We start from the raw sequence: 14,627 nt of genomic DNA, 5'->3' as shown, positions 1-14,627 counted from the left end.
TAAAAGGGAATTTTGTCGGGACAAGGAGTTTGTTTCAGGCTCTTAGGAAGCCTAAGTCAGAACAAAGATAACTTACTAGAAAAGAAGTCATATTGCATTTGCTGAGGTCAAGGTATCACCAAATTTTCTAAAAATTAAATTGGGAATTCCTCTTTCAGCAAAGCATCAAAATAGTTTTTGAGAAAAGCAAGACATTTCAATAAGACATCATCATCATACAATTCCACAAGTGTACTTCAATACATAGGATTAAATTTAACCTAAGTTTAGATTTCTAGTTCAGGTATAATACCTGCAAAATTCTAAGAAAGGCTTAAAGATCTGCATAAGAGTTTTTAAAAAATCTAATAACTGAAAATGAAAACACCAAATATGAATCACTATTAAATTAAAGGTTGTAGAGCAAGATGATGGGCAAATTCCAGGAAATAATTGAGTTCTACTTACCTACATTCTAAAAAGTAGGTCTAATAAATTTATAATTACGTGTTCCTTTTAATTCTTATATAACGGTTAAATATTTATCTCAACTTGTTTTCAATTCTGAAGAAAATAAAGGCATCAGATAAAAAGAAAAGAAGGTAAAACAAATGTTAAAATCTGAATTACCTTTCCAATGTATTTTAGTTAAAAATGACTAAACCTTACATTATATTGAACATGTCTATTGTTTTAAGTATATTCTTTGCTTCCAATCAAAAAGTATAGACAATTTCTTCTGCAAAAAAGTGGCTAATTGAACTCTGAAAGTATGCCTCCATGCCCAAAACTTTGTATTTCTGACAGATTTTAATTCAACTTAAAATAAATTTTGCCTTCAAATTCTAAATATGAGTTTATACCATCTAAAATTTAGGTTTCTTTTAATATAAAGTTTTAATTCCTAAGCCAGAATTACTGTTTTAATTTTTTTATTTAGCATTTGGCATACGATTTACACTGTGTTATTGTTGATATTTCTATATTACCTACATTGTCATTTGTCATGACAAAGTTGTCATATTTTGGTTAAACTAATTAAAGAAATATGAAAAAACAGTCTAATTCTATGATACATGTAAATTTCCTTCATCTGTTTTGTACTTGCGTTTACCATTTTTTGCAAGATTGAATCTAAGTCAATCACCGGGACCAGAGATGTATTTTTCCGAGCTTTTGGACTCATGATAGAGCCCACCTTCAGGGAACTTCTCTTGGAAGAGTGAACCTCTGGTCCCAGTGACCAGCCCAGATTCAAACTTGCAACATTATCCTGAGACATGTATATTTACAATTTTTTACCTTTTTTAAATATAGTGTCTACCTTTCCTTTGAAAATGCTTAACGCAAATATTTTTTTCCTCATAATCCACTCTTGATACTATTGAAGTGTCCCACTCTCAAAACAATTAATTACTTTTGTATCATTAATTTTCTCAAATTTTGCTCTTAATGAAATCAATTATACTTTTAGATTTATAATAATTCCTTTAACATGAGCATGTATATTATTATTCCTTTGACATGAAATATTATTATTATGGTCCATCCTACAGCCAGATTTTTACACTGATTTTTTTAATCCATTCCTATCAATTCCTTCTCAAGAACCTACGATAGATATGTTTGATGGTGTTAAAGGTATTGTCACAGGATGTCAGTTGTTCCGAGTGAAGTTGCCTTTTGCAATTGACTGATAGGGATTTTGTCAAAGCCAATGGTGTTCAAGTGGTGCTCCAGATGCTTTGAGATTGCACCATTATTGGTACTATCTTTGCTTTCATTTGCCACTATCTTTCTTCCTATATTTGCAAGTCTTTATTGTTTATTATTTTCTCCAGTTTTTTTCTCTTCTATTCTGCTGTTTCCAGGTACTGCCACATTCAGACTTTTTTGTCTTTCTTATTGACAATTGTTAACATGGCAGGGACTTGTCTGTTTGAATTAAAAACATATATCACTTTAGCTTATTCATCTTATGTTACTTTATTTTATGGCCCCACCAGCTCTTGCTTGCAAGCAAATAGAATTTCTTGCAGATCTTCCAATGCACTGTTGTCAGTCCATCATTTGTAGATAGTCTTGAATTATTAAATTTCCAACAATCTCATACTGTGAATCTGATTGTACATTACCATGCATAATTATAATAAATTGTTTAGGTATACTGGATGCCATACCAAAAAATCTTGGTCAGCATTTAGAAAATGCATTGAAAAAAAACGATCTATCAATTATAAAAGGTCAGATTGCTTGGATCTGCACATATACTGTACTATGCCCATATATTTTAGGATCCTAGATTCTTAGGAAAAATTCAATGCATATGAAGGTCGATACCAACTAAAAAAATGATAACTGTGATTTCAGATTTTCTGACTAAATAAATAAATAATAATAATCATCTATCAAAACTACATGGCTATGGATGAAGCATGTAACAGTGATACCCATTGTCATCAGGGCATTTGGCACCATGCCCAAGAATTTTACAAGATACATCAACAACTTGCAGCTTCCTGCAATAACACCAGCGCAACTGCAAAAAACTGCTACTTGAAACATCTTATTCAGTTGGCTGAGTTTCATGTTTGATATAGGTGCAGGAGGGCCACAAATGTTTGAAGGAATGTTACAATTTAGAGTTAAGTCTTGGGGTTCCATAGCCATGTTCCTTGGTCACAAAATATATTTAAAGGAGGTTCATGGTGAAGAAAAGTTTCAGAACCACTGGACTATGTATTGGTACTTAACCTGGATGAGATTCCTTTCATTCAATATTGGTAGCTAATAAGAGAAAAAAATACAGGTAGTCCTCAACAGTTCGTTTAGTAATTGTTTGAAGTTACGTCATTGAAAAAGTTACTTATGATCATTTTTCACACAACCATTGCAGCATCCCCATGATCATGCGATCAAAATTCAGACACAGCTGGAGCAGTAAAGGAAGGCTGGGGAATATACTGTGGTTGAAATGTTGTGAAGAAATTACATATTTTTTTTCCTTTTGAGGTGTGTTTAATATAACCAACTCAATAAAATAGGCAATAACTCTCAATATGACTAATAATATTAAGTATTTTGTATTTTTGCCTCTTTAGGTTTCTATCACAGTCCAGGTAAATAGATAAAGATATCAATTCAGCTGGATTAGTGTCAATTTAAAAAACCCTTCCTTTTTTTAATTCAGCTGATGGCCTTTGCATAATGAAGCAGAAAACAACCTCTAATGTGTAAAGTTAACATTAGAGAAACTAAAGATGTAGGACAGGCAATATCCAACAACCAGTTTTGCCTGTCTAGATGTGAAATACTTTGAAGGGTGTGCTCCTTCTTAAAATGTGTCAGTGAAACTGCAAATGTAAGACTACAGTAATGGATCAACAATAAAACAAGGACAGATTAAACAGGCTGTGTGTGTCACAATGTATTTGGACATCCGCTGTTCTACACTATCAGGTAACCTAGTTAACAGAAATCCATAATGTATTTTGTCATTTCTTGTTGCAACTCAGAGTATTTATAGCTGACAAAGCATTTTGTTATGTATATACCTGTGCATATAACGATGATCACGGATGCAGGATCAATAGGACATCAATACGGTGTTTAATCTAATTGTGGCATGCCGTGGGAACAACTGGGATTTTCACCTGAAGAAACTGAAATCAAACCTCAAACAAAACAAAAATTAAGTTCTAAAGGAGGGGGGTCTTCCTCCCAGCGCCCCCTCTCTGCCCCCCAATTTCTCAGGCGATTATTGGAAGCAGGATTACTTGGATAAAAAGGCATAAGCATGTAGGGGAAATCCCTTTACAAACCACAGAGAATGCCATGTTAACATTCCTACCTACATATATTTGTAAGATAAAAAATTCTACTTCAACTCCCTTGTTGTGGTTACAAATATCTTTCCTCACAAAAGCATTTGGAATGATCAACAGTATCATTCGGCAGCAGGAATTATCTCCATTTTATCATTTACCTTGAAATCTAGCCATGTGAAACTGTGACCTAAGTTAGATTTTAGCCCATAAGACGCAAGACTGCAAGGAGGTAAGAAGAAAAGTCAGTTTCAGCACTTGGGACTCTAATAGTTAGTTGATGACTGTTAGGAAAAATACAGCAGTCACTTCATTTATTCACATATTTAATTAACTATTTATGCTAGCTGTCTTATTTCCTGATCTAGCTGTTTCTGATGTAGCCCATGATATTTTATTTTATTTAGTTTGTCAAAACATGTACAAGATAACAGGTATAAGTATAAACATGGACATGAACAAAGGAAGTGAGTACAAATAAATGGGGGCAGTAGGATAAGGATGGTAGGCATACTGGTGCGCTTATGCACTCCCTCTTCACGGACCTCTTAGGAATGGGGTGAGATCCACGGTAGATACTTTAAGATTGAAGCTGTCTGAGCTTTACTTATTTTTTAAATACATCTTAAAAAAGAAACTTAATTTCCTGCTTATGTTGTATATAAGCAAAGTTCTGATGATTCCTAATCAGATAATTAATTCTCCTGAACAGGCTCCGCACCCAATATGGTGTCTGCCAGGATTGTTTAAGTGGGCTCTATCTCTACTCCTCAGTGTGACTGTGGTGCTCCTCAACAAAATATCCATCACATTTTGCCCGAATGTCCACTGAGAGCTTACATCAGACCAGCATCTGATATTTTTCGGTATAGACCACCTTGTCCTTGAATGGCTGGGTGGACTGGACATTGGCATTTGAGCTACTGTAAGTCCATGTATTTGCCATAAACTAAATAATAAATAAATTCTCATTTGTCATACTATCATTTAACCAGCTTGCTAGTCAAAACATTGTAGGGTACTTTTTCAAATATTTTCTGAAAGTAAATTCACACAAATGAGTAAGAAATTGATGAAATTTCTTCTAGTATTTTCTGAGAATTATATTATTTTGAAAATACATATTGGTCAGTATCTTATTATCTGCTTTGGAAATTTCTTAGATCCGTATCAGATTGAGCAGTCTAGTTCTATGAATCTTCATTTTCCCTATTTTTGAAGATTGTGTTTGAATTTCATTCATTGTCCAGGATCAAAATGTATAAAGTTCAACTAGATATTCAGTAAGTTCCTTTAGTATTCTGTAATTCAGCTGGATCTCGGCTCTTCATTAATTAAAAATATAAGCCGTATAATGATAGCCAACATTGAATTCAGTGTACTGTTTGCACAAATTAAAGCTATTCTGTTGCAGAAATTAAAACTATTCTAAAATGGAATAGTAGGTATTCATTAAGTTTCTAAGGCATATATGAAGGAACTTAACTAAACAACTATCTTAAACGTCAAGAAATCTAGCTATGGTAATAATTTCTATTAACATCTCTATATAATAAATCAGAATTTCCAAATTACACATATGAGTAGTATCATTTATTGCAAATCTTAAGAATAGCACAAAACCTAAACCAAATATTTATGTCAAAAAAGAATATGAAAATATCATTTATTAAAATAATGTAATACTTGATTTTAGTGATACGTTTTGCAAAATAAAAAGATCCAAATAAATTGCACATAAATTAAACTTTTTTAAAAATATAGATGTTATACATAATGTTTAATTACAGCAGGACAGTGATTCCAGTTAAATAAAATTAAAACCTTTATCTTTCTCAGGTATAAAATTACTCATGTCTTCAAGCAACACAGCAAAAGCCTTAAATTATCACCATTTCCACAGTAGTTATCACCACTTTTATATTCCATTACTTTGGCAAAATTAGTTTTTTTTTTAAAACAGTACATAATGTTACAGAAAGTGTATACAACTTCATATTGCACTTTATATATACAAATAAAATGTAAAAGAAAATAGAGCATTTACTTGGAATGAACATGAATCCAACAATTGTAAAAGGATGAAAGTGAGTATGAATATTAAAAATATTTAAAATGCAGTACGTTTATATAGACTTTATAAGCTGTATTAACAAACTTTTACATTTATTGTTTAAGATAATATGTAGTCACCATTGATTGGAAGCAAATACTTGAATCATTTTAAGCTTATAAGCTCTTCAAAATGCCAGTAAGTTATAAAATAGAGCACAACTGTTAGTTGACATTAAAAAAAAGCTACTTCTACTTACATTAACACCTTTGTTTAGTGCTTATTTAGTTCATAGTGGTTAATACTTTAATCAGTTCATATGTGCATAACTTCAGCAACACTCTCATAAGTTTGTGTCTACACACGTTCCAAAACTGCCTACATTGTGCCATTCACTTCATGAAATCCTTATGTGATCAGTTTTCCTAAATACTTCTCAGAACATACAATATTGCAAGCATAATATAAAAATATGTGCATTTTCGATGTCTTATTTCCTTATACCTGATTGATACTATAACTAGAAACTGCATAGTTCTTTCACAAATTTTGACTTCATCCTGAGTTAGCAAGCCATCCCCAAACCCTCTTGTTCCAAAGTCAAGGTACTTTCATATATAAGACAGTTATGCAATTGAAGAAGAGCTGGGCATTCCATGAAGTGTTGTGCTTGTTGCTGTCCCACTAATGGCATTGAAAATGTGTAGTGAGTTGGACATTACATTGGCCTTTTCTTCCACAGCAGTAATCTTAAAAAAGAAAAAAGGTGTCTTACACACAGGCTGAGAACATTGTAAAGATTAATCATCTTTGTAAAGATTAGGGTGTCAGCCAATTATGAATATCCCTGCATAAGTGTAATTTTTAAAATGAGAACAGCATATCAACCTTCTATGAATTTTAGAAAGAGACAAAATGATTTACCTGGTGACACCACGCTAATTATTTAAAGGGACTATATATCTCCCATATATATTCTTGCAATGAGGGTTGGCTGACTTCTCTAGTGGCAAAACAGTTATCGATCAATATAAGTCTTTCATTGCTAGTCACAGAAATGAAAGACAACAATGGATTATGTAGAATGAAGGTATATTAAATAAAGCACACTTCTATATTGAGCATATTTGCTATTTTCCCCAAGTAAACAACTTTTTAAAAAAATAAAGTACATTAATCTTATCTGACTGATAATTTTTCAATTCCACAATAACAAAACATGAAAACTGGATTTACTAGTTCAGGACAATTTGTAAAGACAGAAATTAGTCAAATAAGGTTGGAGGTAGATATTTTATTTCTCACATCTAAGCCAGCTATTTTTTTTTTTGAATAATTGAAAAAAATTCAATGTCATACAGGTTTTTGGAAGCTGGCTTACTGATATCAATCACAGTTAATATTAACTATTCAGATCTGCACAAGTATGGCAAGATATGATTAAGCAAAAGTGAAAGTAAAAGTTAGTGGGGAAGAGGAGTCAGCACACAAAGTGAAGTTTTTCAGAATGTATTCTGAAAATACTTGAACTAATTGAACTAATCAAGTATGTTGCAGATAGCTCTGACTGTAATTCTTACTATTCCTAGTCACAATCACCAGTAATTATGCTGGTTATGGAATGGGACAGCTCACCATGGACAGCTTGCCACTACCAGCTCATCATTACGAAGTTGGCTCTGCCAACCCACTACCACCAAGTCACCACAGGACAACTCCACCTGGCCAACTCACCGCAGGAACAATTTGCTGCAGGCAGCCAAAAGAAGAGCTGTGTGAGCGAACAGGTGGACAGAGTGCAGAGCAGCGGTGGCTTCCCATCTTCACCTCCCTGGCCACCATACCCACTGCTGCAGAGCTTTGGACTGAAGAAACCAGGGATGGCGGTGGGTTATGGGGAGGTGGCAGCAGCCAGGATTGTCCCATTTGCATACCACCTACTGCCACTGCCCCATGTCTCTTCAGTCCTTAGCTTGGGTGGTGGTGATGGGGTGTGAAAATGGGAAGCCCTCGTACGCCCACTTGCTTGCCCAGCTCTTCCTCTGATCACTTATGAAGAGTTGCCTCACCAAATTGGCCATGTGGAGTGGTCTTGCAGTGACTTGGTGGCAGTGAATTAGCAGGGGCGATTTGGCGGTGAGCTGACCATGCCAAGCTGCCATGCAGAGTTGTCCTAGATTCTGCTGGCTAGGAATGTCAAGAGTTGCAGAGCACAGTATCTTGAAGTTATTAGCTTGGGGAAAACTGCCTACCCTACCTGTATGGTAAACTAGGGCTAGAGAATGAGAAACTACTTCATTTATTAGAAACAACTCTAATATGCAATATAAACAAGGGTAATACAATTTGCTTGGTGTTAGTAAATTAAAGTCAAATAAAATTTGACTAAAATACAAAGAGAAAACTAGAAACTAAAAGATATTACCATCCCAGCTGATCACATTTTCAAAGCAGCATAGGGAAAAAGAAAAGGAAGAAAGAGAGATGCCCATTAAGGTTTCTATGGAATATGATAACACTTTTCTCAAAGAAAATCTGTTTCATTTCTTTAATATGTACTTAGGAAAGCAAAATAGGTATTTAAACTTTGCAAAAAAGGAGTACCCCCTTTAAAACAATAAGATAAAAATGTAAGATATTTCAAAAAGAGATCAATAGAGTTTGGTTCCTTTTTTTATAAAAAAAATACAAGATTATTATTTCATAATTGAAAGCCTCTAAGGAGCACCACATAGAGAGAGTTGAACTTCCAGTTTGCAAAATCTCATGAGAAATGTGTTGTTCTACTCTCTCCTGAAATCTTGAGGGATGTTCATAAACTATTGGCACTCAAGCCAGCCACCACCCACAGAGTCTGTATCATGCCCTGGGATCGGTTATATTAAGAGTGGCTCCAATTATAGCAGGATCTAAATTGGTTTTGGAAAAGCACACAGGGGTTGCATAACAATAATGGCAGGTGTTACCCTCCTTGTAGCATATGATACTCTGACCTGATTGTCTGAATCCCATTCACACATTCATAAACAAAATATATGCAGATTTTTCAGACATACGTAAATCTCTCCCATCTTATACTGCTTCCACACATAATATACTTATAATTAACTGTTGCTTTACAGTACAAGACAAATACTTAATATTTGTTAATATAGTGCAGTTCCAGTGTAGGGGGGGGGATTAATATGGAAGTGTCTGCAGCATTTAGAAGAATAACACATTTTCACCAACTCTATTTGAAAATGGTCCTCTATAAAGTGGTAGAATCAGATTACAAAGTAATAAAAGGAGTTGTTGACATGTCCAAATATCTCCTAATCAGAAAAAAAAATCTATATTGACTTGGGGAAGAAAATGGTGGCCTGAACATGATTGATTGGCAATTTGATCCATGCAGAGAGATATGCCTATTGTAGGAAAATGATGTTTTTAAAAATTATGTTGTGTGTTTAATTTAAACATGTCAAGAAATAGCAAACATATACAATATGCTATTGCTGAACATGTGCTTACATGTTGTATAAACATAGTATTGGCAGAAAATATTAATTTTACTAAGCAGCTGATAAACAGAAATGTGACTAATGGCAATCTACTGTTACTGAGTAATTATGCTGCAAATGATACCATAGCTCATCTTAGAGCCTATTGCTTATTTCGTAGCAGGACAGAATTGGGAAAAGAGAGAGAAAAAGAAAGTTGCCAAACTTATTTTTATGTCAGTTTTAAGGAAAGAAGTAAAATAAGGCACAACCTCTCTTGTTCAAATATCTTCTTTATATATGTATGTATATATATATAATTTATGTTTTTGTCTGCGCTAGATACACACATACAGCCAAGCAAACAAAAATCAAGATAGGCAAATGCTGGGTGAGATAACTGGCATGGAGATAATGCTTCTTAACCATAGGATAATCTAGAGCATCTTGAATGAAGCTCAGTACATACTTGCTCATGCATAATTTCAGAGAGTTCTTTTGCCATCTCTCTATAGTTAGCTTTCATTTCTTCTTGATATTCTATCTGGTCTTCTTTTATAAGCCGTTCATTTACTTCTAGAGCCTGCCCACAAGCTTCAATAAACTGCCTGAAATGAAAATGGAAGTAAAATAAAATGAAGTTAAAAGCATTCAAGTATCTTATGTCCAAGAAAAAAATATATCTTCAGAATGTTTACCTGAAAATTTCCTTCAGTGATTTGACTTTATTGTCTGGATATCTTTTGGTGCTTGTATCATCCAAGAAAGCTCTGGCATATGCTAATGGACCAGCATTAACCTAAAAGAAAAATGGCTGTTTGTTAATATAGTTGTTTTTCTCCTGTAATAACATTGAATGTCCTGAATCTCCTACAATACATGTTATAACATGTGGGGAAATAATGTCACCGACAGTTGGAAGCATTTTCCTAACTAGACTGAAACTCTGCTTGTCCATTACCAATCACACGCACACAAGTAGTAGAAGGGGCCAATCCATAGCAGGGAATCTGCTCAGTGTCTAATACAGCTCTTGTGTGATTTAGAATAGGATGAGATGTACCATCTGAATAGGGCTACTTACAAAAATGATGTCGTGGTATAAGACACTGTGTGACTCAAATGTAGACCACATCAAATCCATTCCTCTTTTTTAGATTAGATTTTGATTATTTAAGTTATTATTTTAATATAATGAATAGCAGATGTTGAATAATAAAGGAAGGGAAATGGCTTAGTGGTTAAAAAAAATAAAAGCAACATACCAAATGAAAAATGTATGGCACTTACCTGGACGCTAACACTACCCTGCAGCTTTAATTGAAGTTTGATCATATCAACCTCAGTCGATGAACAAAGTTGCCGGAGTTCTGCATTTTTTTTATTCATTTCATCAATGGCTACCTCAATTGGATTTAAATCTTTGTATTGTTGATACATTATGGGAATCCGCTTTTTTACATATGGAAAACAATTGATAACTAGAGACATAAAATAATTAATATGTATGTGGTTAATTTCAATCACAAAATTTTGAAAATTAAAAAAACCTTTTTTTAAAAACTGATAATGCAATTCTTTTTATATTGGGACCAAGTAAATTTTACCTAAAATGCATATTCTAAAAAACCACCCATTTGGAAATTAGTGCTCCTTTTTGTGTCACATCTGCAGACAATCCTTACCATAGCTATCTCTGAATAGCAAATAAGTATCAATAAATGATATAATGCTTTTTTAAAAAATGCACTCCTTATTTAGCATTTTTCCCATGAATGGTACTGCTGCTAGATTTCAGATCGCAGTTGCAAAATGATGAAATTCCAGGTAGAAGCGTTTAAAAAGCCATGGTGATGTCAAAATCATCTTATAAATATCATGTCATCATACAGATGCCCATGTAAATGTCCTTGAGCATGTAATCCCCTATAATGTTTCAGCTGTATATTGGGTACCAGATTATTTGATGGTGTAATTCAGGGGTGGGTTTCAACCGGTTCGCGGCGGTCCCTGCGAACCGGTTGGTCGCTGAACCCGGAAGTAAGTAACTTCCGGGAACGGCGAAGGGTGCGCCCGCCCGCGGTCCTTACCCGGTTTTGACGAGTTCTGCGCTTCCATGCATGCGCAGGATGCATACAGCGCCTGCGCAATCGTCCAAGAGCAGCTGGAGCGTTGCGCAGATGCTAGTACGCATGCGTGCACCGCGCGCGTGCACGAGGACGCTGCCGGCCCCGTTCCAACCAAACCGGTTGGAACGGGGCGAGAAACCCACCCCTGGTGTAATTATATCCTTTAAGGTCACAATAGCAGTGACCAAAGTAATAAAGTCTCCTCCCATGTTAGTCTGCATATTGTAAGATGAATCTATTGTAGAGAATAGAATGGAATGGAATAGAATTCTTTATTGGCCAAGTGTGATTGGAAACACAAGAAATTTGTCTTTGGTGCATATGCTCTCAGTGTACATAAAAAGACAATATACATTCGTCAAGAATCATAAGGTACAACACTTAATGATTGTCATAGGGTACAAATAAGCAATCAGGAAACAATATAAATATAAATCATAACGATATAAGCAACAAAGTTACAGTCATGCAATCATAAGGGGGAGGAGATGGGTGATAGGAACGATGAGAAGGCTAAAAGTAATAGTAATAGTAATGCAGCCTTAGTGAATAGTTTGCAGTGGCCAGGGAATTATTTGTTTAGCAGAATGATGGCGTTTGGGGGGGAGGGAACTGTTCTTGTGTCTAGTTGTCTTGGTGTGCAGTGCTCTATACCATCGTTTTGAGAGTAGGAGTTTAAACAATTTACCGTATGTCCAGGATGCGAGGGGTCTGTAAATATTTTCATGGCTTTCTTTTTGACTTGGGCAGTATACAGGTCCTCAATGGAAGGCAGGTTGGCAGTAACTGCTTTTTCTGCAGTTCTAATTATCCTCTGAAGTCTGTGTCTGTCTTGTTGGGTTGCAGAACCAAACCAGACAGTTATAGAACACTGAGTTTAAAGGATTAGCATGGGAATATTATAGTCCTACTTTTTTTTAAAGGTTAGATTGCTCTGGTTTTTATCTTTTTTCTATCAACACATATCCTTTTTTAAAAGACTGTTTGATATTACTGCTGCTAAAATGTATTTTTTTATTTATTATTTTGTCCTTCTGTTTGTACTTCATGGTACTTTTTCCTGGTGAATATATTTTCTTGATTTTACTGATTTTCTTTTCACTTATTTTTCATTTTTATTCTCTTGAATTGTGTTTTTTTTACATTAATTGATTTAGACTGATTAGCTGGTTCAAGTATAGTAAAAACTGAGAACAATTGTCATCTAAGGAACTAGGATGTTTTGGTTGCTTGGTGGGAAAGAAACATCCCTAACAGCTATCCAATCTTACTTAAGCAATCAATAATCATGGTGCAAGGGTAGTTGTGAGTCAGCATATAATCTGGCCTTGACATATTAGTAACCATTATGACAATTGAGAGGCAATAAAAACGTAGTTCTGTAGCAAAATCAGCTGTTTTTAGGGCTGCATTTGTTTAAAAGGACAGGACATGAATAAAAGACGAGATTCGAACATGCACATAATGTGAATGTCTCACATATTACCATAAATCAAAATGGGTTAAAAATGTGAAAAGACAGAAAACAGTCTTTTCCACTAGAATTGTTGCAAATGATGCTTTAACATCTGATTTAAAGAATCAGGCCACCTTAAGACACGTAGGTAGCCTGCTCCAGAGAGAGAAAATCTGAACTATAAAATTCAAAATAATAACATTGTCTTTGCTTAGAATATTATACAAATAATTTGTGTTTATCACACAATGCTCTCACTACAGAGCTTATTTATTTATTTATTTATTTATTTATTTAATATATTTATATGCCGCCCAATCCCGAAGGACTCTGTGCGGCTTACAAAAAATATAAGAAAAAACACATAACGATAGAAGAAAACAATTTAAAAACAACAAACACCCTCATACATTCATTCTAGTCGGGGCTGGACCTCAACAGTGAGGTCAACAGCCCCAGGCCTGCCAGAACAGCCAAGTTAAAACCAATGTCAGCATAACTTTTAGTGAATGTATTGGGATGATAAAATATTATTTTCATAAAATGATACTTACTTTCGCAATTGTAAAATGATATCTTAAAGCATATATTATCTCTAATATTGTTTAGTGGCTTTTGCCTAGGGGGATTGGTATTAATTATAGTTTCTATTAAATAAAACATCTTATTAGCTCAGTCCTTACATTCTGTTTGCACTGCCTCTCTAAGACCCTAATAAAACATGTACTTGAAGAACTAGTATAGTATAGTCTTTATTGTCTTTGTACATCATGTATACAATGAAATTGGTTTTAGCCTCACTGGTGCAATCCATGATAAAAAAATATAAACAACATAGATAGTATAAAGAATAATCCCTATGCAAGTAATTAAAGAAAGAAAAAGAAAGAAAAAGAAAAACTAGTCATATGTTTCTGGATGTGCATGGCGTGATTAACTATATTCATATTTATAAGAATGTTGACTTGTTTCCTTTAGGACTCCCAACTAAACAGGTCAAGGTCAGCATAAAGGTAGAAAAATGTTTACAGCATATCCTGTATTAGTTTCTAGCACTCATATGTTCATAAAAGTGCCTGAATAGAGTTAATATGATTGATTCAATCCTACTTATCCTTGGCAGGGAAAAAAAACCTACACCAATTTCCTGCCAAATGGAATTGTGAAAGTTGGTAAAACATAATCACATCAAACCTTTAATAAGACACAAATTGCTCTAATATTTGAGGGGAAGATAATACGTTCAGTGGGTAGGTGGGTGGCAGGAGAAACAAGAGTTGCCTTTTCTCTGCCCTACCTGTAAGAATGATGCGTCGCTTGCACTGTTCTTCAACCATACCTCGTCTTTTACCCAGATGAGTAAAAGGCATCTCGAACATAAATCGGCGGATGTTGTGATTTTTTTCAAACTCTGTTTTTCTTTCCTGCAATTCCTTTTCTTCAAAATATGGAACTACATGTGTAACTTGAATATAGGCATATTTTGAATCCAAATCCTTAGGATTTACCTTCAAAAAATTGTAGATAACACAATGCAAAGTTATGAATACATAAATTAACTATTTGTTAATTTAAGGATTGATATAATACTTTCATGAGAACTAAAAACACTATTTTGTTGAAAAATTGACATAAAAACATTGATGTGTTCAGTAAGTATTATTAAGCTCAGACTAGCTTTATTACAATTATTAAACCAAATGA

At 34.2% G+C, this 14,627-nt stretch overlaps 1 protein-coding gene across 6 annotated transcripts in view; it reads right to left on the bottom strand.

The window, feature by feature from the left end:
- Nucleotides 1–5,381: 5,381 nt before the first annotated feature.
- The window catches only part of DOCK9 (dedicator of cytokinesis 9), a 123,563-nt gene continuing 114,317 nt past the window's right edge, over nt 5,382–14,627 (bottom strand). For all 6 annotated transcript variants that reach the window (XM_087726168.1, XM_087726171.1, XM_087726172.1 and 3 more), the window contains 5 exons: nt 14,221–14,431; nt 10,629–10,819; nt 10,037–10,137; nt 9,808–9,946; nt 5,382–6,605 (listed from right to left, as the gene is read on the bottom strand). In XM_087726168.1, coding sequence (XP_087582294.1) covers nt 6,483–6,605; nt 9,808–9,946; nt 10,037–10,137; nt 10,629–10,819; nt 14,221–14,431 — 765 coding nt within the window. In that variant the 3' untranslated portion in view covers nt 5,382–6,482. The remainder of the gene's footprint in view (nt 6,606–9,807; nt 9,947–10,036; nt 10,138–10,628; nt 10,820–14,220; nt 14,432–14,627) is intronic.

Source organism: Thamnophis sirtalis, unplaced genomic scaffold (assembly GCF_051295495.1).
Source record: "Thamnophis sirtalis isolate CommonGarterSnake01/CBP01778 unplaced genomic scaffold, rThaSir2_p1.2 scaffold_12, whole genome shotgun sequence".
Classification (NCBI taxonomy): Eukaryota; Metazoa; Chordata; class Lepidosauria; order Squamata; family Natricidae; genus Thamnophis; species Thamnophis sirtalis.
This window is presented reverse-complemented; position numbering and strand designations above follow the sequence as displayed.